The sequence below is a fragment of the Oryza sativa genome, chromosome 7, assembly GCF_034140825.1.
Source record: "Oryza sativa Japonica Group chromosome 7, ASM3414082v1".
Lineage (NCBI taxonomy): Eukaryota > Viridiplantae > Streptophyta > Magnoliopsida > Poales > Poaceae > Oryza > Oryza sativa.
In genome coordinates this window covers 5,089,461-5,115,821 of record NC_089041.1, presented here as the reverse complement: position 1 = coordinate 5,115,821, position 26,361 = coordinate 5,089,461, and the positions used below count along the sequence as shown (strand labels likewise).

At 42.2% G+C, this 26,361-nt stretch overlaps 1 protein-coding gene across 1 annotated transcript; it reads right to left on the bottom strand.

Annotated features, from left to right (window-relative positions):
• Window positions 1–20,477: 20,477 nt before the first annotated feature.
• Window positions 20,478–24,203, bottom strand: LOC112939604 (ankyrin repeat-containing protein At5g02620). The gene is made up of 3 exons (XM_026026867.2): window positions 23,722–24,203; window positions 22,617–22,899; window positions 20,478–21,928 (listed from the first exon to the last, which is right to left on the bottom strand). The coding sequence occupies exons 1-3, from the start codon at window positions 24,031–24,033 to the stop codon at window positions 20,835–20,837; spliced, it is 1,689 nt and encodes a 562-aa protein (XP_025882652.1). The 5' UTR covers window positions 24,034–24,203; the 3' UTR covers window positions 20,478–20,834.
• Window positions 24,204–26,361: the final 2,158 nt, after the last annotated feature.

Sequence of the window (26,361 nt, the reverse complement as noted above, 5' to 3'; positions counted from 1 at the left end):
GTACATACTCGATATTATCTGCTATATGTCTTGTCTTCTAGAAAATAATTTTCAGGAACAACTGAGCACTCGAGTAGGTTGTGGTCGAGTACGCTCCATTATCAAGAACATTCTCGACAAATGCGGAGTTATCGCACCCAACCTACCAACGAAGACCGACGACCTATCTCATAGCACCGGCCATGGCTGGACTAGTCGAGAAAAGGTTGTTAACGGATAATTCCTCGCGAACGTCGTCAGCTTGATCACCCGACATGATTGCGAACGGACATCTGGATATGCTATAAGTTGGGTACGTGAGTCATGCTGGCCACATGAGATACACATGCAATAAACCAACTCTAGCACTTCCATTGGTGTTCGAGAGATAATTCCGCTCGCTCACTGGTTTTCGCACCAATACGTAGCAATCTCTCGCACCGCAACTTCCATTGGTGTTTGAGAGATAATTCCGCTCGCTCACTGGTTCTCGCTTAACTTCAGATGGTCAAGGTACGACTACAACAGCGTAGCGGTCCTCGCACCATGACTTCAGATGGTTGAGGAACAGCTACGACTGGTCTTTGACCGGCAGCGTAGCGGTCCTCGTACCACGACTCCAAATGATCGAGGGACACCTACTCACCGGTTCTCAACCAGTTGATCGTAGTGATCTCTCGTACATTTGCTTCAAGTGGTCGGCTACTTCCACTTTAAGTGGTCGAGTTACGACTACAGCCTGGTCCTCGACCAGCGATGTAGCGTCTCTCCGACTACTTCCACTTTAAGTGGTCGAGTTACGACTACTGCCTGGTCCTCGACCAGCGATGTAGCGTTTCTCCGGCTACTTCCACCTTGAGTGGTCGAGTTACGACTACTGCCTGGTCCTCGACCAGCGATGTAGCGTTTCTCCGGCTACTTCCACCTTGAGTGGTCGAGTTACGACTACTGCCTGGTCCTCGACCAGCGATGTAGCGTTTCTCCGGCTACTTCCACTTTAAGTGGTCGAGTTACGACTACTGTCTGGTACTCGACCAGCGATGTAGCGTTTCTCCCACTATTTCCACTTCAAGTGGTCGAGTTATGACTACTGCCTGGTCCTCGACCAGTGATGCAGCGTTTCTCCCACTACTTCCACTTTAAGTGGTCGAGTTACGACTACTGCTTGATTCTCGACTAGCGATGTAGCGTTTCTCCCACTATTTCCACTTCTAGTGGTCGAGTTACGACTACTGCCTGGTCCTCGACCAGCGGTGTAGCGACTCTCCTACTACCTCTATTTCAACAAAGTTGATAGCAGGTACACAATATCGCTAAGTGTTTTACCCAGAGATCCCTTACCACGACGACACCTAGTGTTGAAACCTATCCTACTGTCCCTTTACGCCCTCTTGACAAGGCCTCCGAGGAACCTAAGGGAACTTCGGCTGGGGATGCTCAGAGCCGATAAGGCCTTGTCGGATCCTGTAGAGACAAAAGACCATGTAAGATCTGGTCGTGTAAGAGTTCTCGCCGTGCGTATTAACCAAGCCGTGTAATCGGAAATTGACTTTTCCAACTTCACGGCTGGGGGTTAGGATCAGTGCTTATTCAACCAAGGCAGGTCAAGGGTCCAAGAGCCTTATCCTCCGAGAACGATTCTCCGACGACAAGGCTGGGGGCTAGGGAGAGTGTATGACTCTACAAACTGACTGATCGAAGTCAGTAAGAGAGAAGACGCTCATACACAAAACATTGGTCGGTAAATTTAATTCATTTTCAATTTACCATACATATTATAACATGTCACCCTTTGGGCATTCGCTCGGGGGCTATTTCTATTTGATATTCTTTTCTGAGTATTGATTTCAGGAAAATTCTATTCGACATTGACGAACACTCCATGTCTCTATGGTTCTACACCAAGACAAAGCTCCTTCGCAGACTCTACGCCTTCTCGATCGCTCGAGAACGGTTGCTGGATCTCGACAAGGAATACGGAATGAAGAGATGGTGTACCCGCCGAGATAGAATTTCTTGACTTCAATCCAAATTCTCGATTACAGCAAGACATGAGACTTAGTCGTACACTCTGTACTTTCTTGGTTGACATCAGAGATTGACTAAGACAAACCCTTTAGGTACCCGCACGAGGCTGACAAAGGAAGTCTAACGTTATCTCTGAACTCACCGAGAACGGTCACATGAGCTAGATAACAGTTACTCCAAGGTCTGCGCGTGGTTGAGAATATGAATTCGTTCATTTGCATTGAAGTCGGGGGTTACTGTCAGGGTTATGGATACAAAATACCTAATAGTAGTTGACTACATCTCGGCAGGACCCACCACATACCATGTCCTATACGGAAACAACCTTCGGATATAGGAGGAGTTATGATAAGGAAAGACAACCAGAGTTCTTCATGGAAACGACAAGGACTATTCGGATTGTATCCATATTGGTTTCCCTAGTTCTACTTGGACAAGGGGACACCTATGGGTATAAATACAAGACCCCCTAGGAGGGGAAGAGGGCGGACACTTACCAGGGAGAACCAACACAATCAACACGGTCACCACGATCGAGACCCACCACGAGACAATCAACTCCCAACACAATCAACATAGAAGCCTACATACGCCAAGACAAGCCGCCGGATATCGACATCAGAGATACGCCTAGATCGACCCTATCCGGTACCTTCAGAGGCCGGTCGTAGGGATCTAGCACTGTCTCTGATTCCGTCGGCCGCGAGCTCGAGGAGAAAGGCTACCCTGTTGTCGACTACGAGTCAGACCTTCAGACCGCCATGTCGACAACAGTTAGATAGACTACCCCACATATTGTACTTGTGTGATTATGGTGAATAAAAAGCAACATCGGCTCCGGCCAACAGGATGTAGGGCTATTAGCTGATTGCTCAGGGGCCCAAACCTGTATAAAAATCCCTGTCTCCATCTCTTTTACCTCAGTCTCGCGTATATCCTAGCACCGACGATCCCCATACTGTTCAAATACCGTAGTCGAGACATCAAACGTCGACAGTGGCGCGCCAGGTAGGGGGATTTTGGTGCTTCAGGATTTCGACAAGATAGGTTTAAGAGATGGATTCTTCGACAACAAGCTACTCGACGACTTCGGCTGTGAGGAGATCCACCCGGCCAGAATACATCTCTCCCGACGAGACTGGATAATCGTCATCAACTATTTGATCCGGCGAGATCGGACAAGCTCCAAAATACAGTCGCCGTGAAGGATAATGATTCAATATCGTCAGATACGGGACTTCGGTTCGTGCTGACTACACGGTGAACTGACTTCCGTCGCCAAAAATCGACTACTGATACGACCAGGTTTACCGTTCTAATTTTAATTTTACTCATATCGGTATTATTTCTTTTGGCTACTAATTGTATGTTCGACTGGTGTTTTCCTGTTTATGAATGCACTGCTGCTGACTGAGTCCGAGTCATGATCACTAGTTACGCATACATATATGTGGAATCCGAACACCTATAGTCAGATCAATAATTTATTATGTTTATCTAGAGCATGTTTTTTATACAATATCTATTGCGCGGATGTTTCCGACGTTAAACCAACTACGGTCTAACGCTGGGGGCTCGCTCTGTTATCTTCTGTATAAATCATGCTTGTTTACGGTTTACATAATGCCCTGATATTTACATCTGCTCGTTATATCCTGATAATGCTAGAAGATCCATGCAGTTTTTGAGTACATACTCGATATTATCTGCTATATGTCTTGTCTTCTAGAAAATAATTTTCAGGAACAACTGAGCACTCGAGTAGGTTGTGGTCGAGTACGCTCCATTATCAAGAACATTCTCGACAAATGCGGAGTTATCGCACCCAACCTACCAACGAAGACCGACGACCTATCTCATAGCACCGGCCATGGCTGGACTAGTCGAGAAAAGGTTGTTAACGGATAATTCCTCGCGAACGTCGTCAGCTTGATCACCCGACATGATTGCGAACGGACATCTGGATATGCTATAAGTTGGGTACGTGAGTCATGCTGGCCACATGAGATACACATGCAATAAACCAACTCTAGCACTTCCATTGGTGTTCGAGAGATAATTCCGCTCGCTCACTGGTTTTCGCACCAATACGTAGCAATCTCTCGCACCGCAACTTCCATTGGTGTTTGAGAGATAATTCCGCTCGCTCACTGGTTCTCGCTTAACTTCAGATGGTCAAGGTACGACTACAACAGCGTAGCGGTCCTCGCACCATGACTTCAGATGGTTGAGGAACAGCTACGACTGGTCTTTGACCGGCAGCGTAGCGGTCCTCGTACCACGACTCCAAATGATCGAGGGACACCTACTCACCGGTTCTCAACCAGTTGATCGTAGTGATCTCTCGTACATTTGCTTCAAGTGGTCGGCTACTTCCACTTTAAGTGGTCGAGTTACGACTACAGCCTGGTCCTCGACCAGCGATGTAGCGTCTCTCCGACTACTTCCACTTTAAGTGGTCGAGTTACGACTACTGCCTGGTCCTCGACCAGCGATGTAGCGTTTCTCCGGCTACTTCCACCTTGAGTGGTCGAGTTACGACTACTGCCTGGTCCTCGACCAGCGATGTAGCGTTTCTCCGGCTACTTCCACCTTGAGTGGTCGAGTTACGACTACTGCCTGGTCCTCGACCAGCGATGTAGCGTTTCTCCGGCTACTTCCACTTTAAGTGGTCGAGTTACGACTACTGTCTGGTACTCGACCAGCGATGTAGCGTTTCTCCCACTATTTCCACTTCAAGTGGTCGAGTTATGACTACTGCCTGGTCCTCGACCAGTGATGCAGCGTTTCTCCCACTACTTCCACTTTAAGTGGTCGAGTTACGACTACTGCTTGATTCTCGACTAGCGATGTAGCGTTTCTCCCACTATTTCCACTTCTAGTGGTCGAGTTACGACTACTGCCTGGTCCTCGACCAGCGGTGTAGCGACTCTCCTACTACCTCTATTTCAACAAAGTTGATAGCAGGTACACAATATCGCTAAGTGTTTTACCCAGAGATCCCTTACCACGACGACACCTAGTGTTGAAACCTATCCTACTGTCCCTTTACGCCCTCTTGACAAGGCCTCCGAGGAACCTAAGGGAACTTCGGCTGGGGATGCTCAGAGCCGATAAGGCCTTGTCGGATCCTGTAGAGACAAAAGACCATGTAAGATCTGGTCGTGTAAGAGTTCTCGCCGTGCGTATTAACCAAGCCGTGTAATCGGAAATTGACTTTTCCAACTTCACGGCTGGGGGTTAGGATCAGTGCTTATTCAACCAAGGCAGGTCAAGGGTCCAAGAGCCTTATCCTCCGAGAACGATTCTCCGACGACAAGGCTGGGGGCTAGGGAGAGTGTATGACTCTACAAACTGACTGATCGAAGTCAGTAAGAGAGAAGACGCTCATACACAAAACATTGGTCGGTAAATTTAATTCATTTTCAATTTACCATACATATTATAACATGTCACCCTTTGGGCATTCGCTCGGGGGCTATTTCTATTTGATATTCTTTTCTGAGTATTGATTTCAGGAAAATTCTATTCGACATTGACGAACACTCCATGTCTCTATGGTTCTACACCAAGACAAAGCTCCTTCGCAGACTCTACGCCTTCTCGATCGCTCGAGAACGGTTGCTGGATCTCGACAAGGAATACGGAATGAAGAGATGGTGTACCCGCCGAGATAGAATTTCTTGACTTCAATCCAAATTCTCGATTACAGCAAGACATGAGACTTAGTCGTACACTCTGTACTTTCTTGGTTGACATCAGAGATTGACTCAGACAAACCCTTTAGGTACCCGCACGAGGCTGACAAAGGAAGTCTAACGTTATCTCTGAACTCACCGAGAACGGTCACATGAGCTAGATAACAGTTACTCCAAGGTCTGCGCGTGGTTGAGAATATGAATTCGTTCATTTGCATTGAAGTCGGGGGTTACTGTCAGGGTTATGGATACAAAATACCTAATAGTAGTTGACTACATCTCGGCAGGACCCACCACATACCATGTCCTATACGGAAACAACCTTCGGATATAGGAGGAGTTATGATAAGGAAAGACAACCAGAGTTCTTCATGGAAACGACAAGGACTATTCGGATTGTATCCATATTGGTTTCCCTAGTTCTACTTGGACAAGGGGACACCTATGGGTATAAATACAAGACCCCCTAGGAGGGGAAGAGGGCGGACACCTACCAGGGAGAACCAACACAATCAACACGGTCACCACGATCGAGACCCACCACGAGACAATCAACTCCCAACACAATCAACATAGAAGCCTACATACGCCAAGACAAGCCGCCGGATATCGACATCAGAGATACGCCTAGATCGACCCTATCCGGTACCTTCAGAGGCCGGCCGTAGGGATCTAGCACTATCTCTGATTCCGTCGGGCGCGAGCTTGAGGAGGAAGGCTACCCTGTTGTCGACTACGAGTCAGACCTTCAGACCGCCATGTCGACAACAGTTAGATAGACTACCCCACATATTATACTGGTGTGATTATGGTGAATAAAAAGCAACATCGGCTCCGGCCAACAGGATGTAGCGCTATTACCTGATTGCTCAGGGGCCCAAACCTGTATAAAAATCCCTGTCTCCATCTCTTTTACCTCAGTCTCGCGTATACCCTAGCACCGACGATCCCCATACTGTCCAAATACCGTAGTCGAGACATCAAACGTCAACAGGCGCAGATTGGACGGAACCCTAATGACGATGGCATTTTTTGGACACACACTTGTCAATAGCATTTCTTGGATTTTGACATTTGTCAATTGCATTTCTTGGATTATCACATTTAATTAAGTTTGACCAGGAAAAAAATCAAAGTGACATAGAGTATTATATTTTAGGATGGACGTAGCATTAATCTATCTTACTAATGATTTTTTGGACGACAATAATCCATCTCCGAGGTATGTGACCTGGTGCCAGTCAGCCGGTTTAGCTTAATATGTTCAGCCCCCACCTCCTCCCCACCCACACAAACTTTTCTATTTTATTGTTGGATCCGCCTCTGTAGCTACTGAAGTGTAACAGCAGCAGCACTAGGCCAGGATGCCACTGAACAGCTGCAGCGCCGGTGGCAGTGTCGATGTAATATGTGTTCCCTTCGTCTTGAAAAAACAACATTGATAATAATTATAGGACATAAACGAATATGGATATGAGCCATATTCAGATTCACTCATATCTAGTTTTGATGTACTAAGTTATATTCCATCCTTACCAAGAATAGTTTTCACTTTTCTTTGACGGAGGGAGTACTCCGGAGCCAGAGCTGCACCAGTACACGATAGATTTTCGTGGACGCTATCCCCTTTTGTTTCCATGCGATTCGTAAGTGGAACCGCACGAAAAAATAGGGGAACTGGCGCCTGGCTGTCGCCCACACGGGAAAATCAATTTTCTCGTGCGGTCCTCCTAAACGGACCGCACAGAAAAATGAGCCGATTTTCCAGTGCGGATCTATTAAGAGAGCCGCACGCGAAAATAGTATTCCCTCTTTTCCCTCTCACCCACTTCAAAATTTTTCCTCATTTATCTCTTTTAATTTCTCCTCACACCCCTCCCCTCTTATCTCTCTTCTCTCTCCCCCTCTCTCTGTCACACCTCTCCTCTCGTCTCCTTTCGGCACGCGGGGACAGTGGCGGCGCGGCGGCGGCCTCAGCTCCACACGGCGGCGGTGGAGGTACGGGATCCGGCGGGCGGCGGCCGTCCCCGCACGGATCCGGTGGCCGGCCGGCGTTCCCCCACGCGGGATCCGCTCCCCTCCCCAGATCCGGCGGAGGGGAAGGGCGTCGGTGGCGGTGCGGCCGGAGGGGAGGGTGGATCCGGCGGGCAGCGGAGGCGGGCGGCGCGAAGGGGAGCATAGATCCGTCGGGAGGCGGGCGGCGCAGATCCAGCGGGCGGCGACGCAGAGGCCGCCACCGATGAGGAGGAGGAGGAGGAGGCGGCGGCGGCGCCGCCAATTCTAGATATTTTATTTTCTTGAAATTTTATTTTTTTTCGGTTTTTTTCCCGTGCGGGTGTCATAAGCGGCACACACGAAAATCGGATTTTTGCGTGCGGGACCGCACGCAAAAATCACGATTTTCCCAAACATCTGGGTGCGTACAGGCCGTCCATCCATACACAAAAATCATTTTAGCCGCATGCAAAAATCGGTCATGTAGTAGTGCTGGAGGCACCCACAACTAGAGATTCATCGTGCATGGGTGAGGTGTGTGTGCACCTATGTGTGAGCATTATTTTTTTTTTCAACGAGTGATCCGACTGGAAGAAGGGTTATGCGAGGACTTTGAGATCAACAGATTTCGCTTTGGTCAACCCTTATTTACTAAATTTTCACATTGGATTAGAGTTAGACTTATATTTTCACTTAAAACCATATATAGTTACCATCATTTACACTTTGGACCGGGTTTCACAAATTACACATACACATAGTACAATGATTGTAGATCTGATCTCATTTCTTTTTTGTGTTAGAAAACTTAGAATTCAATAATTTGTACTAACACTACAGTTGGATATTGTAAAACATGTAATATCTTTTCTAGAAAAATAGTTCTTAAACTTAATATTTCTTCATTTTTTTCTCTAGTATAAGGGCTGTGAATGTTCATATGTAGTAGTAATGAAGTCCCATTAGTCTGATAGTCTATCATATAACATGTTGCAATCTTGTTCTTGTGCTAAGCATAGTTGCAACGGAAACTTTTCTAGGAGAAGTTCGAATCTGTTCCGTTCGGATATTGATCGGTCTTGGTTTGACATGGTTTACGCGTTACTGGTTCTCGGAAGAGTCAATTTCTCCATTAGCTATACCCTTTCTTACCCTACCTTTGGACTTGGCAAATTTCCATACCATTGTCTCTTGTAAAATGCTAAGCACCTAGACAACAGCTGGTGTGATGGTACCTATAAAATCCGGTCCAAAGTGTAAAAAACAGTAATTATACGTGGTGTTAATTGAAAATATGAACCTAGCTATTACCCAATGTAAAACTTTGATCAATAAAGATGGTCCAAAATAAAATTTACTCATATAGAGTAAATTATTATATCAATTTAGTTAACCGGTCTGGGAGGTTGTTTTATTTAGTCTATGTTTTTTTAACGGATTTAGTCTACGTTTTCAACTTTACCTCCCTTGTTTTTCACGTGCATGCTTCCTATACACTGCTAAACTGTATATTTTTAAAAAAAAATCTATAAAAAGTTGCTTTAAAATTATATTATTTTAATTTTAAGTTTTAAGCTAATATTTGTTGGATAGTATAGGGAGAGAAATATTGTGTAATGTGGCTTAACTTGTATTAAGTATCAGGGGGACCGGTATATATGGAAGTACATGGAAGAGGAGATAAGGAATGATTACAGATATGGAAGGTATCCACATAAATCAATCATATCCTAATATACTAATCTAAAGCTAGCAGTGTTTGCCAGCTTTGATTGGGCCACGTGGCAGTCTTTTTCTTTCAAAATAAATCCTAGAATTATGTGAAAGAAAAAAAAGGAAAAAAGGGCTTGAGCGTTGCTGCATTGAAGCTCTCCTGTTATGAGGTGCTAGATCTCTTATAGGAATAACTAGCGATTAATCTAGAAGAATCCAGGGCATCTAAAATATTTTGAACTAAGGACCAAATATACCAAGAGCCTAACCACAAGTTGATCCGAGTACTACTCTCTATACCAAGAGCCTAACCAAAAGTTGCTTTAAAATCCCGCCGCCTTGTGCAGCCGTGGATCCATCATATATTACTACTCTCTATACGTACACTAGCTAGAGCGCACAATTGAACTCTCCCTTTGAATTGCCGCAGTGTGGCAGCCAGCGATTTGTACGAGTAGAAATGTAGCGGTTGGTTGGATTCGTTGCTTGTGTTGCTGGGTATATATGTACCTCTCCTGTCCTGCAAGCTACGTGCACTGGTATATATTCGTTGCTTGGGAACATCCCCCCCCCCCCCCACACACACACCAAGTGTTACCAACCGGGACTAAAGATGGCTCAGCCGGTTTAGCCATCTTTAGTCCCGGTTGGTGTTACCAACCGGGACTAAAGATAGAGCTGACCTTTTTTTTTTTGCATGCCCCTGTTGCTGCATGGTTTATATATATATATATATATATATATATATATATATATATATATATATATATATATATAAACCATGCATATATATGTTTCAATACATATATATGCATACATATATATATATATATGTATTTATACATATATATGTTATGCAAATGCATATGTATATAGGTATATATATGAACAAAATATATTTATATTATAGAAAATGTGTACACATGCATATAGAAACATATGTAGTCATGTATTAATTACAATCCATTATATGTCCTAGCTAGCTACGATTTCGACGTAGTAGTACTCGCTGCTAGCTCAGAAGCTAAGGACCGGTGAATTGTGTTTCCGTCGTAGTAGAATTCACCCTTGGGATCAAGGATTTCTTCGTTGATGAATCCCATGAGTTGTTCTTGAACCGCCGCGATAAATTCCTTGTGTGTGGTCAGGTTATCCCTCATGCGAATAAACTATATGAATGTATGAAATTGATTAGTAATTAAACAAGAAATCGCTACGTAATGAAAATTTGAATTTATTTGTACGTACATCGAGCTCTCTTGTGGTGATGATTTGGTCTGCAAGGCAGTGGCAATACTCGCACACGTAATAGCCGCACAAGTTAGTTCCCTGCTTTTGCTTTGCGCACTACAAATAAATGACAAACAACGAGAGATCTAATTAATATACACTTGTATGTATTTGAATCGGAGAAATATAAATGTAGAGCATGTGTACTCACAGGAAATTTGAACTTCCGCCTAAGTCTTTCTCTCCATTTGCCGCGGACCAAATGACGGAACCGATACCAAGCCCTACATGGAGTTTAAAGCTATGATTCGTAGTAGCAATTAACATAACAAGATTTTCTTAATTAACAAAGGAACTTATGACGGTATCTGTCTATAAGTTCGAAAACCTTGTCAAACGTAGACTCTTTTTTATCCATTGAGTCATATATGTTGACGGTGCAGGCCTCCAGGTCGATGAGTAAAAGCACCCAGTGGAATCTGCAATGTGCGTGGGATGCATTACATATGAAACACTTAGCAAGTTCGTACGGGAATGAAATTTGGTATGTAGGAAGACAGTAAAATTAAACTAACTCTGTGTTGTATGGCAACAGTATGAACGTCTTGTAATGCTGCGCCTTCAGGAGATGGACGAGATTGTCCTCTGTTTCTTGTGGATATTGGTCGAGCATTGCGACGTTTACTTTCCGAGGGTCGATGAATCCAGTATCGAAAACCCTCCGCCGTCGGGCCCTTTGAATCTCCATTCTACAACGATAAAAGGGAGTATATTATTTTCTATGGTCTACTTATATACAAGGACCTAATTAATTAAAGGAGACGTATAGTAAGAAATCTAACTGAACGATATACTTACAAAATCCAGCAACTCATAATACAGACGTCGAGGGCGTCCAGCTGGTATAGTTCGTAGATTCCCCTGAAATTGATCCAGAGAATGTCATCTCCTTGCAAGAAGTCCGTGTCCCTGATCCTCGCTCCGATCATCTCTCTACCGGTGGCGCTCATCTCCATGTACAGCTGATGGAACTTGTACATTTGTGTGGGTAGGGACTGCAGCAGCTCAGGCTTGACAAGCGGTTTACCGAGTTCGTACATGTATTTCACTTCCGCCTTTTCGATTGGTGCGACTCCTAGCAATTGATCCGTAGTTAGACCGGTGTCAGTAATAAATTGTTCTATCGTCATTTCTTTACCGGTCACCAACGGCTCGATCTCCTGGTTTGGTTGCTCTCCAAGCTGAGGGACTGGTTTGGACTTTCCAGAAGATGCTTTCTTCAGCGTTCGCTCATAGTCCGATAGCTTGATGGCCTCCTTGACAGATGCAGACATACCCCTGAAGAAGTTCCTGACACTGGGGTCTATAGAAATCTTCTTTTCTGGACTTCGAGGCTTGAATTGTCTCTTGACTTCTGATGCAACGTAAGCGTCAAGCTCCTCTTGCGTGCAATCGTACCCCGGGTCCTTGTTCTTGACGGCGTCAACTTTCGCCTTCTTTGTTGCCCTTGTGTGGGCAAGCGGTGGAGCTGGGGGGGCCCTTGACTTTGAAGGTGCCGGAAGAGGAGCTTGCGGGGGAGTAGGTGTAGGAGCACGAGGAGGAGTCGGTGCAGGATCCTGAGGAGTCGATGCTGGAGCCTGAGGTGGAGACGGTGCTGGCGGAGCATGAGGAGGAGACGGTGCAGGATCCTGAGGAGGAGATGGCGGAGCCGGAGGAGATGGTGCACGAGACGCCGCTTGTCGCCCAGGGAGGATGATGTACCGCCTGCGCCATAGAATAATGGCATGGCATGTGTCTCGTAGATGCGTACATCCATTGCCGATCCATCTACATGAGTCAAAAAAACCGCACACAAATAATTATTCTTACAATAATGACAGTCATACAATAATTATAAGATATCTTTATTCATACAAAAATCATAAAATATCACACCAAATAATTCTTAAAAACTATTTGTAAAGTTTTAAACTAATTTTAATGTGTTTTACTTCTTTTAATTTTTATTTTAGTTTGTTTTCTATTATTTAATATTAACTTTCACTAGAGTTTTCCTTCTCAACTATTTTATAAAACCTTGTTTAGCAAATGAACTAAATTTCTATATATTCTTTCTTCCCCACACACATTTTCTCTCTCATCAACTTACAACTAAATTTTGGAGACAAAAAAAGTGTGCAAAACATAGGTGCAAATGTAGTATGACAAAAAAAACATTGGAGGATGAAGTTGCAAACCTTTTAGGCACCTCCGATTTGTATGTAATCACCAAAATAAATTCAATAGAAATTTTGGCATGACCTCCCCTCTTTTTTGAAGAAATTTTGAAGCTTGCTCGGGCAGCTGGAGGAGGAAGAAGACATATATATAGGGGTGGGACTTTAGTCCCGGTTGGTAGCACCAACCGGGGCTAAAGATCACCGGGATCTTTAGCCCCGGTTGGTATTACCAACCGGGACTAAAGTTAAGATCTTTAGTCCCGGTTGGTAGCACCAACCGGGGCTAAAGATCACCGGGATCTTTAGTCCCGGTTGGTATTACCAACCGGGACTAAAGTTAAGATCTTTAGTCCCGGTTGGTGCTACCAACCGAGACTAAAGGTCCCGGGGGGGCCTGACAGGTCCTGACAGCATTCGAACCGGGACTAAAGATGATCTTTAGTCCCGGTTGGTAACACAAACCGGGACTAAAGATCAAATATGCCCGTTACCCTTTTGAACCGGGACTAAAGATCATCTTTAGCCCCGGTTTTTATTGCATCCGGGACTATTGTGGAAATCGGCCGACCGACGAAAGATGGTTTCTCTACCAGTGCTGGTATATATTCGTTGCTTGGGAACATCCCCCCCCCCCCCACACACACACCAAATGCATGGTACATAAAGAACAAAACCAATCACAATTAATCTTCCCTTATTTAATTCTACGTATTTTCTTAATAATCGTGTTTAACTCTTAAACTTTTTATATTCTGAGATGAATGTAGTAATATTTACGAGTTATCAAACACATTTCATTTGCATATCGGTAGTTCCACGACTTTTCTCAAACTAATAATGTTGCCAAAAAAATCGTTAAAAATTTAACAAGATAGATCGATAAATGGTATATCACTATACAAATATAATATATATATATATATATATATATATATATATATATATATATATATATATATATATATATATATATATATATATATATATATATATATATATATATATATATATATATATATATATATATATATATATATATATATATCGATCCAATGAGCTGGGAAAAGGGATTTATCTATCCGGTTTTCCGATTACCGTGGGTTAATTAAGATTACGTTTTTTTTTCTCGTTAAAAATGAAAACGGGTCCGTTCTGTGAATCCGTTAATGGGCTTCATCGGGGTGGCTACGATGGACGGTAGATTTCCATCTCATATATATATATATATATATATATATATATATATATATATATATATATATATATATATATATATATATATATATATATATATATATATATATATATATATATATATATATGTATGTACCCGAGCTCAAATCTGTTCATCGTAGCCACTCCGATTTTAAATCTGTGTTAAAAATTTAACAAGATAGATCGATAAGGGAGATGGAAAATCTGCACGCGAGTGCACATATACCCTTGACCCCCGATAGACACCTGTCCCCGGTAGTGTAATGGTTTCGTGTAATTGATCATTAAAACGTAGAGTGGTCTTGTACATCTCGATGGCGCATATGGCGAATGAGTGGTAGGTGTCAGCACAGAGCGATGTGGTTTTGACATTTTTACCCTTCAGCGCTTGAAGGTGTAATGATCACCACGCCGCTTCTTGTGTTGTTTCCACAGTGCATCCACTCAGATAGCTAAAGGCCCACAACAAGTGTTGTTTTTTTATGCCCCATCGATGCCATCACCTAACATTACTATAACTCAGCAATGCGCGCCTGACGCCATGCATCGTGTCAGCCATATATGCGAATTTTTTTCAGAGAACATGGATCCGTCTCACTCGGATGGATGGGTCACAATGGCTCCTGCTGATGTATCTGCACACAGGATACATCACTCCATTGACAAGATAGATCAAGGCTCCCTCCATCCTAAAATATAAAGCTCAACCACTCATAACACAAAACCAAGAAAACATTTAATCACCTTTTTGGTTGGATCACCTTGATACATGCAAGCAATATGATTGAAAGGTTTGATGGTATAGGATTTAAAACAAATCAATTCTATTGGACCAAGAGGTGTTAATTAATGTATGTATACATGTACGTCTTATATTATGAGACATAAGAGAAAAGTGGCTGTACCTTATAGTTCATACTCCCTCGGATGGGATAGGACATCTCATCCTAGATTAGTTTTTTTGACGGAGAAAGTATACTAATTTGAGTTTTCTGTGTTATTTTTGTTATAATTTATACAAGTTAAATTTTAACTTGCATATTTGTGAAGTGATATATTACATAGAAGTATTCATCTATCACATGTGCTTTTTTTGCTCAGAGCCAGCGGAAAATAGACTACTGCTTGATGACAAATCTGTGAGCTAGATCGATCACGATACCATCAATGTCATCGCTGTTACCTGGCTGCCCACTCAAGGGCATCTGGAAAAGGTTGCACGTGAAAGTCAATTCTTGATGACAGTATTTTTGTGCAGCGACTTACTACCTCCGTCCAAAATATAAGTATTTTTAGAAAATACAGATTTGCACTCGGGTTCATATGTACCTACAATCTACACCGTTGATGTGTTCCAAGATTCATGCTGCAAAATGTACCTAACCTTAACCAAATGAATATAGGGAGAAAAATATTAGGATTAGGTTGGTTCACAATATGTATAACATGTATGTTGCATTTTTTACCAAATAATTTTTTTCAATAACAATCATATATGACATTTATATATATAGTGCATTGTATTTCTCTAACCCTTATTTTGTTTATAACATGATATTTAGTCAAAATGAGAAAACAATATATCTACAATATCACCAAATTGTCATCTTGCAAAAATGATACTTCCAAAATGATATATATATCCTACCATCAAAAACTACAAAAACAAGGTAATTTATATAAACAAGGTAAACTACATAAACAAGTTTTACATACAAGAAATACAAAAATTACATAAACAAGGTATTTTACACTTGTAAAAAATATAGTATAACGTAAACATCATGCATCTTACATTTTGTTAGCACCTAATATACTTGCCTTAAGATTCGCACAAGCTACATATAGGGTGTAGATTGTGGGTACATGTGAACTCGCGTGTAAAAAATCCAACTCCTACGGAGGTAGTACCTCCCAATTTATCATACTCCCTCCATCCCAAAATATAAGTAACAACTACTCATAACATAAAGAACAAGAAAAAATTTAATCACCTTATTAATTAAATTACATCCATACATGCAAGCAATGTAATTGGGAGACTTAATGGTACATGAAATAAAATAAACCAAATTTAAAGGACCAAGAGATGATAATTAATGTATACATGTATACACGCCTTATATTATAATATAAGACATAGAGAAAAACTGATTGTGACTTATATTTGGATAGATGGAGTATCATCCTTGCTCTTCCTGGAATCGAGCTTAAAAGCCTGCTACACTTTAAGAACAAAAAAAAAAGTAATAAGGGATCAAAAAATTTTGCCTAACACCACCCTACATCTTGATAGACCGTGCAGACATATTTATGCAGAAGTACGTTGTCGTGTACTGCCTAGTAAATAAACACATCTTATCCACTACTATGTCAGTCCCAAAATACTTATCATTTTGAGTTTTTATTTGTAATCATTCGTTTTATTTAAAAAAATTATAAAATTATTATTTATTTTGTTTGTGATTTGTTTTGTTATCAAAAAGTACTTTAAGTATAACTTATCTTTTTTTATATTTATACTAATTTTTTAAATAAAACGAATGCTAAAACATTGCAAAGAAAAAATCACATTGACAACAAAACTGTGGGATGGAGGATACGTGCTGCTGGCTTCCTACAGACGCACTTAAAAGTGCCATCTGCTGTCTTGGTGTCCCACTGACTCTCAGAGAATCGGCCATTGAAGAGGAATAGCTCCTATCTATTGCCGCCTGTACTAATATGAATGGCGCTTGCTCCCGCAGCACCAAGGGCAAAACAGGAATTCTCGCTCTCGGTACCTGTGTAGCAATACGTACAAGGTACTACATGCTCTATGTTTAACACTGCCTGCCGTAGTACTAACAAGCCATCCACCATCATTCTTGTGACCCCTACATCACGAATCTCCGAGCATCTGACGGCAAGGATAGTGGGTACATATGTACCCGAGCTCAAATCTATGTGTGTGTGTGTGTGTGTGTGTGTGTATATATATATATATATATATATATATATATATATATATATATATATATATATATATATATATATATATATATGTTTGTAGGGGTGATATACTGATATATCACATATAGATATATCTTGTTCTTTTTTGTTTCCAAATTTGTTGATAACATTTTAAATGCTATGAAAAACAATGGTATATCCTCTCGAGAGACAAATAGACTTCCTCCCCATATACACAAGGAATCAAGACATGAATTGTCAAAACTTTTTCTCCTTTTTGAGGCTATAATAAAGTTATAACCCACTAACTCCTAAAGTTTATAATGCAAAGATGCCACATCATTAGCCACTAACAATCATTATATTTAAACATCATGCAAAAATGCTATATCTATTAACTTATTAAAGAAATAGAAAAAAAAAAGGAGCCTCCACGTTCACTCTTACGGTCTAGAAATTCTTATATTAATCGGAGAAAAGAAAAACAGAGTCCATATAGAAATAAAATTTAGAAATAGTTGAAATTCGGAATTAAAAAATGAGGAATATTAGAAGAGGAGACTATAGTCCATATATAAATATAATTTAGAAATAACCAAAATTCAGAATTAAAAAATAAACATTATCAGAAGAAGAGTATAGAGTCCATATAAAAATACAATTAAGAAATAATAGAAAATTGGAATTAAAAATAAGGAATATTAGAAGTAGAGTATAGAGTATATATATAAATTTAAAACTAAGTAAAATTAGGAATAAACATAATAAAATTAAAAGTAGAGTTTAGATGTCCATATAAAAATACAATTTACAAATTACTAAAATTCGAAATTAAAAAAAACATGGGAAGAAGAGTCTTAATACAATATAGGAATTCAATTTAGAAGTAACTGAAATTCGAAATTAAAAATAAAAGAATATTGAAAGATGAGTTTAGAGTCCACGTAGAAATACAATTAGAAATAATAAAATTTCAGAATTAAAAATAAATAATATTAGAAGAAGAGCCTAGAGTCTATATAGAAATACAATTTATAGTTAACGAAAATTCGGAATTAAAAAAATAAGAAATATTGAAAGACGAGATTAGAGTCCATATAGGAATATAATTTAGAAATAACGGAAATTTGATATTAAAAATAATTAATAACTAACACATATATAAAATATAATATGAATTACACATTAGTAGTTTCATAAAGTTAGTACAAAATTTAAAATTATGTTGTCATTTTAATATATTTTAATAATAAATTGTGAAAACATATATGCTATTATATGAGAGAAAATATAATGATGCTAGCCGCGCAATCTGCGCGGGCCACCATGCTAGTTATCTATAATTTTATAATTGATTATACTATAAAGTTATAACCCATTAACTCCTAAAGCTTAACATGCAAAGATATCACATCATCATCCACTAATAATCATTACATTTAAACATCATGCAAACATGCTATATTATCTATAACTTTATAATTTATTATACTATAAAGTTATAACACATTAACTCCTAACGCTTAACATGCAAAGATACCACATCATCATCCACTAACAATTATTATATTTAAACATCATGTAAACATGCTATATTATTTATAATTTTATAGTTTATTAAATTTTTAGAGCTCTTGAAATGCAAGCATGTTAAATCATCATCCCACAAAATCCACAAAATATTTCAATATATATCTCCCTTATTTTTTTATAATATTCTATGTACATATATTTCATTCTCACTTAGTTAATGTTATTTCTTTCTTCTCTCATTAAGCTCTACCACATCAATTGTTTTTAGTGCTAAATGGTTAATCTATGGCCCAAATTATCTCTATCATTTTCTTTTCTCATTAAGCCATATCAACTCAATTATTTTTAGTTTTTAGATGATTAATATACGGTCCAAACTATCTCCCTATATTTATTCTCTCGTAAAATCATATCACCTTATTTTTACATTTAAATTATCATTCAATATACTATTTAAATTAAAATTATCATAAACAACGTTAACTTATGTAATCTTAGTTATCTAGCTATGTTACACATTATTTTTATTTATTGTTGTCATACTAAACTCCTGTAGCAACGCACAAGGTTTCACCTAGTGTGTTTAAATATATGCTCCCATCATTGTAAAATGTAAAGAATTTTGGTCGAATATGATACATAATAGTAATACGAATCTGATCTAAAATATAAGGGATTTTGATCAGCATTGTTTAGAAGGATAGTCGTCCTTCTGTTCCCTCCCCTCAAGTCCATGCATGCATGCATGCAGCGCAGAAGCACAACTCCCTTTGTGAAAATCAGAAAAACAAGAGGTTTGTTAACGAAATCCACGCTCTTACAGCGTATTCTGGTCGGACGGGCAAGTTGCAGTACGCAGGTATGAGTAGGACAAAATCTCTCTCGAAGGCAAATACTACATATATAGCTGAAGCCTTCCTTGAGTTTCCTTCATAAGGATTTGCAGAGATGCTCTTGTTCTACACATCACATTTGCGTCCCGCACTAAGAGCATCTCTAATAGAGACCATAGACTCAGTCCTAATCAATTTTCGAGGGTTAAGATATAAAAACTAGATTCAACACCGACCCTAGTACCCTACTAAAGCTCCCAAAGTGAGAAGACCCCCCGATCCTCCTCCCAAGCCCCTAGTCCTGGGGCTCCGAGTACGGCCCCCATCGACTTATTTTTCTAGCGTGAACCAAAATTTCACTTCGCGTGATCTAGTCTCACCCGCACGGCACTATGACCTGGATCTCCTCCGGCAATCGCCGTTGACTCCCCCCACCCACCTCCGCCAAGATCGCCCCAAAAAGGTGAGGTTTTTCCTACCTTTGTTGCAGTCGTCTACAGGGCCTCCGCTTGCACGCCTGGCCTCCGCCTGCATGCTGGTCGTTCACACGCTCGGCCATCGTCCACCTGGCCACACGCCGCCCGCCCGCCCACACGCTGGTCGCTGGTCGTTCTTATATAAATTTCAAATGCACAAACTGCACAAAGATTTTGCATAAAATAGTTTATTGAGGAAACTCTATTCATTCCTTAAGGGGATGTCCCTTCGTTTTTACACATTGCTTAAAAAGTTATAAAAAATTAGTAGGATCAATATGTGATATGTCACTCCACAAACATGTATGTTCAAATTTAACTTATACAATTAGGAAAAAAATTCATAGAAACGCGTAATTCGTGGTTAAATTTATTATTTTTGTTTTGAGTTGTACAAGTCGAATTTTAATTTACGTGTTTGTGAAAAGAATATATCTATCTTAGAATGTTTTTATTTTTTATGACATTTTAAACGTCATGCACAGTATGAGAGGATGCCCCTTCGAGGGGGGAAATAATTTACTTCCAGTTCATTGCTCAATTTCATCGGCAAGCAATCTCACTTTCAAAGAATGACAGTCACAAAAATATTGCTACTAGTAACAACCGCAATTACTGAGCAGCTGACAATACATACAGTTAATTAATCACAAAATACTACAAATAGAAGCATAAATATGCGGGGGTTAATATAACTAATTAACTTGTGGGATTAATTAATTGCTTTTCTATGGATTGGGAACCTATCCTCTAAGCACGAAAAACGGAACAATCCATTAGCACGTGATTAATTAAATATTAGCTAATTTTTTTAAAAAAATGGATCAATGTGATTTTTTTAAACAACTTTCGTATAAAAACTTTTTTAAAAAGCGCACCTTGAAAAACGTGCACGCGGAACACGAGAGAGATGAGTTGGGAAGACTGAACAAAGAACACAGCCCTAGTGATATTTGTGATCGATCACAATGGCACGTAGAACACCTCCCAGCGCAGTATGAGTATGACGACGGCCGGAGTGCAGGCTCCGATGGCGATGACCAGGTACGCCAGCCACCGCTCCGTGGGGAGGACGGTGAGGTAGACGGACGTCATGAGGGAGACGATCATGGCGAGGCAGGCGACGACGGTGAGGCGGTGTCCCCAGGTGAGCTGGTCGAGCTTGAACTTGACGGGGTCCCTCCACGCCCAGATGAAGCAGAAGACGACGACGATGGCGCTGCACATGGCGACGGTGTTGGACACCACGAAGATCTTGAACGGCGCCCTGTCGGCGTGGATGGCGAGCCCCGTGTTCTGGTTGTAGCCGCCGGGCATGGTGAATGTGGCGGCGAAGGTGACGGTGGCGATGAGGGTGGCCACGAGGGTGTAGGTGCCGACGCTGAGCTCGAAGTACTCGTCGTTGCTGCCGGAGCCCGGCCGCCGGCTGCGCAGCGACTGGTACGTCGCCACCGGCGGCAGCTGCTGGTTCTTGCACCGCCGCGACTCGTACTTCTTGAGCTTCTCCCAGAGGTAGACGACGTAGGCGTCCATCTCGCCGCCGGCGACGCGCTCCTCCACGAGGCTGCGCGCCGAGTGGCCTTCGCGGTTGAGGAGGCAGGGGTCGACGCGGGGGTCCCTGAGCAGCATCAGCGCCGACTTGATGCGGGCCATCTTCGCGGCGAGGTGGAGCGGCGTGTCGCCGGAGTTGTCGCCGCGGTTCACCACCTCGGCGGGGCGGACGCGGCCGAGGAGGCACCGGAGCGCGTCCACCTTGCCGCTCGACACCGCGACGTGCACGGCGTTCCGGCCCTCCCGGTCCAGCATCTCCGCCGCGTCGGGGCTGTGCCGGAGCAGCTCCGCCGCCGCTGCCGTCGAGCCGTAGTAGGCCGCGACGTGGAGCGCCGACTGCTGCCGCTCGTTGCGGCGGTGGGCGAGGTCGGGCTTGTGGTCGAGCAGCATCCGCACCATGCGCTTGTCGTTCTTCTGCGCCGCGAAGTGCAGCGCCGTGTTGCCGACGGCGTCCGTCAGGTCGATCAGCCCCGGCGCCGTCTTCATCAGCAATATCTCCACCACCCCTGCTCCACACACAAACACACTCAAATCTCTTCAAATTTGATTCAAATGCCTCAAAAATCTATTCACCTTTTTTTTTAAAAGTATCCATATACCCCTCTAAACTAACGATGGAAGACGGTGATCTAACACTTTAAAACTGGACTTTCAATCCCAAACTTTGTAATATCATTCATTATTTACCGCTAAGATAGTTTTGAAAATCGCAAGCTTAAACAATTACTCCCAGTATCCCATAATATAGCAACTAGCAATCTAGGATAGGATGTGACGTTTCATATAATGAATCTGGACAGGCCTCCTGACTGATTCATTAGACCATAAAACTAATTATCCGGTTCTAGGTTGCTAATATTAAAGGACGGAGGGAGTATGTAGTTTTTGAATAATTAATAAAACATATTTACATATCATCAATCATTGGTTATTAAATTTATACTTATATAATGATGTTATGTGTAAGAGCGTAAGCATGGTAAGAAAGCAAAGTTTAAGTGAAGGTTTGAACATATAAATGTTACTCCCTCCGTTTCATCATGTAGGTCATTCTAACATTTACCACATTCATATTGAGATATATGTCTAGATTCATTAACATTCAGGGGTTGGATGTGGAAAAAAAAATATTGAGTACTGGAATTCATCAAAAAGAGTACTCTTTGAATTAATTTGAGCAAAATTTCTTCTTACGGGTGTGGCCGCCGAGGACGGCCTGGTGGAGGGCGGTGCCGCTGACGTTGTCGGCGGTGACGAACTTCTCGGGGACCCATGGCTGGTCGAGGATCTTGTCGACGACGTCGGCGAGGCCCTCGCGGGCGGCGATGTGCAGCGGCGTCTGCATGTCCACGTTGGGCGTGTGCCCGCAGTTGGGCTCCGCCTCCAGCAGCCGCAGCGCCACCGCGCTCCGCCGCTGCTTCACCGCCTCGTGCAGCGGCGTGTTCCGTGTCTTGTTCATCATCATCAGTGGCTCCTCCTACATACATACATGACGTACATTTTTCGCATAAATATTATAGTCTTAAATCTTAATCCAAAATTGTATGGTCAAAATATACTTTATATTTCCCTACACGGAGGGAGAGTAACGTAATTATCAACTCGCAAAGCACTCGTAGGAGCAAGAATGTATTTATTTGAAAAGAATATACTTCATTCGTCTTGAAATATAAGGCTCTATAGCTCTGTAAAAAAGGGAATCGACATTTGTACAACTAAAATGACAAAATATATGGTATTACTAAATTCATTTTTTGAAAGAATTTTCACACCATGTTAATTTTATGGTTGTTTATATTTTTAAACAGATAAAAGTATATCACAATGAGTGATGTCTTTTAGTGATTACCAAAAGGTACTAACACACATTATAATGCTGAATTTGACAGCTCTCGATTTCTTACATATGAGATTTATAAAAAGTATCAAATTCTACATTGCAAAAAAATGGCAACTCTCTTGTCACAATTATATACCGGATGGTCGAATTTCTTATATTCAACCAGGGTTCAAAATTCTAAAACGAAATTTCTGAAACTTCGAGTCTATTGGACCCCACACCTAGAAAACTATTTGGCCTAAAATTTTCAGGTTATTTACAATTTTTTTTTGTGAATTTAGAAAATTTTATTTATATTTGACAAATCGTTGTGCAAATTTTAAATAGTGTCAAAACGAAATACCCGAAATTTCAGTTGTATCGGTACCCAACAGAAATAGCCTAACTGAAATAGTATCAAACCCTGTATTCAACCGGTGACGACGAATTAAAGCTAGAAGAAAGAAAACGGACGGATACCTCCGGCCAACAAGGCCCAGCCATGGTGATGAAGGTGATGAGCATGTCGGCGACGGCCATCTTGCCGGCCCTGGCGGCGAGGTGCAGCGGCGTGTCCCCCTGGTCGTTCCTGGCGACGAGGAGGTCGCCGTGCTCGGCGGCGGCGGCCTCGGCGAACGCGACGCGCCCGAGCCCGGCGGCGATGTGCAGCGCCGTGTTCCCCTGCGGCGTCGTCGAGTTGAGGATCTTGCCGCCGCCCTGCTCCTCCCCCAGCAGCGCCGCCAGGCTCGCCGTGTTCCCCTGCACCGCCGCCTTGTGCAGCCGTGGATCCATATATGCTTCTTATTTCCTCTACCTTCTACCTACCTTAGCTACCTAGCTAGAGCTAGCCTCTGTACAGTACAGTGATCACTCCTCTCTCTGAATGTCTGAATGTCTCGTGTATTCTTCTGTCAGTGTGTGTATGATGAGATCGATCATGGAGGTGATGGTGATGCAGCAATGGCGATGCTGATCGAGTAGTTGTAACTTGTATGTACTCCATGTACTATGTAGGAGTAGTGTGGATGGATTCTTTGCTTGTTTGTGGTGGGCTTGTGCAGTTGTGCCCTACCCTGCCATGGAAGCTAGGTTCATGGTGCTTTACTTGCTAAACCGAATGTGCTAAATGCTCCATTAGAAAATATATATGCAGTCTGATGTGCTCTGTCTCCAGCTCCTGCCACAGCATGCTTTACTGGCCGTCATGCATGTAGCACAAGGAATCAAAGCTTTAAGATGGATGTGGATATATATTACAATGTTTGATTACTCTAATTTCCTCCTGAAATTATAAAGCCATGCGATAGGTTTGGAGGCAGCTTTGCCAACCATATGATCCGCATTGGTGATGACGACAAAATCATTGAAGAATTAATTTTGATTTTTCAACTATCCATATAAAGAGGATACGAGATTGAGAGAGAAGTAAAATGCAATTAACTTAGTAGTAGTTGTTAACTGACTTCAGTTAGAGAGAATCACAACTTTGTCTCAAGGGTCAAGCGTCATGTGGACATGGCAACGACCTCTGCCTCGCTGGCCTTGACGCTTTGTGCATGACTTCATGTCGCTTTGTTGGTGGGTTAATTATGTGATTGTGCAAGAGTGGATAAGTGGGTTTTACGGGTTTTACTTTGTTGAGGTATAGGAAATCAATTAAATAGCCAACAAAATAACCAATTTATCAATGCATACGGCCACATCCTAATCTTTTTGCGAAACTTTTTGATATGCCGGTGCACACCCGGAACCCCTGGGTCTATCTTTGCTCGATGAGATCCCATGGACAGAAGAAAATACAAGAGAAGAGTCTTATATACAATATTATTTCCATGGTGTTGTTCATATAAATCGTTACAGTATCATACGGGGATTTACCCAACCATGCCGTCTTGATATTTCATGTGGTTGATTACCGTTTTCAGTAATTGACAACTAATTCAGTGATTCAAGTGGTTGAGTAAACCATTTTTCTACTAATAAAAATAGAAGGGTTTTTTCTTCCGTCGACAAGTAAATATAACACGGTACCATATGATCTAATACTAATACTAGTAGAAACTTGATATATCTATCGATAGGTAAGACAAATTTGTCTATCAATAGTGGATCTCAGCTCCTTTGGAACACAAGGTTTTGTTGAGTTTTTTTTTTAAAAAAAATCATCTAATTAAAGTTCACCCTTTTTAGAGGAGTCGAGGCCGGAACTTCTTGGTAACTCGTAATAGTAATTATAACACGATACCATATGTTCTAATACTAACAGTAGTAGGTACCTGTTATATGGATCAATAGATAACACAAATGAACACAACAAACGTGGATCTTGGTTCCTTTGGAACATAAGATTTTGTTCGTTTTTACAAAAATCCTCTAAAACCTATCCTTTCCAAAGGAGGCGAGCCCAAGGATTGCAACTAGAGATGGCAATGGTGAATTCACCGTCAGAGATCATGCCTGCGTCCCCGTCACCGCGGTGAAAATATTTCACCGTCCCCGCCCCCGTCAACCACGACGGAGCTATAATTTCTCCAGCCCCGATCACCACGCGGTGAATTTTTCTCCGTGGTGAACCCGTCCCCGGTTAAACAGCATATTCACAGCCATGGTCGGTAGATGGTGGCGGCGACAGCGGCTCCCGGTGGCGCAGCGACGACGGTTGCTGCAGGCGCGGCGACGACGGCTGCTGCAGGCTAGCGGCGCGTCAACGGCGGCTCCCGGTGAAGACGGCTGCAGGCGCCGCGCCGGCCCGGCGGCTCGTCGACGAAGGCGGCCGGCAACGGCGGCTTCAGTCTCCCGGCGAACGGCGGTGCGGCGAACGGTGGCTCCCGGGCTGCCGGCGGACTGGCGAATGGCGGCGGCGCGGCATGCGTGACTCGGGTGGAGGGCTGGAGGCTGCTGTGGATCTAGATGGGTGGAGGATTTGGCTTTGACCTGTTGACTTAGGGTTAGATTATATATATATGCCTACTAAATGGGCTTCAATATTATGGGCCAATACATCTAAAAAGTCTAGAATTCCTCCCTTGTACATTACAGTCGGGTCACCGTGGGGGCCGGGGACGGGGAATGGTTCACCGTCCCCGCCCCCGTCATCCCCGATGGTGAGAGGTTTTTAAC

What these genes read in the sequence shown, in the direction of transcription:
- LOC112939604 (XM_026026867.2), bottom strand. Translation starts at nt 24,033, where the DNA reads ATGGATCCACGGCTGCACAAGGCGGCGGTGCAGGGGAACACGGCGAGC. An exon ending in CTGGGCCTTGTTGGCCGGAG is followed by an intron (nt 22,900 to 23,721) that starts GTATCCGTCCGT and finishes GTATGTATGTAG; the next exon opens with GAGGAGCCACTGATGATGAT. An exon ending in CGTCCTCGGCGGCCACACCC is followed by an intron (nt 21,929 to 22,616) that starts GTAAGAAGAAAT and finishes TGTGTGGAGCAG; the next exon opens with GGGTGGTGGAGATATTGCTG.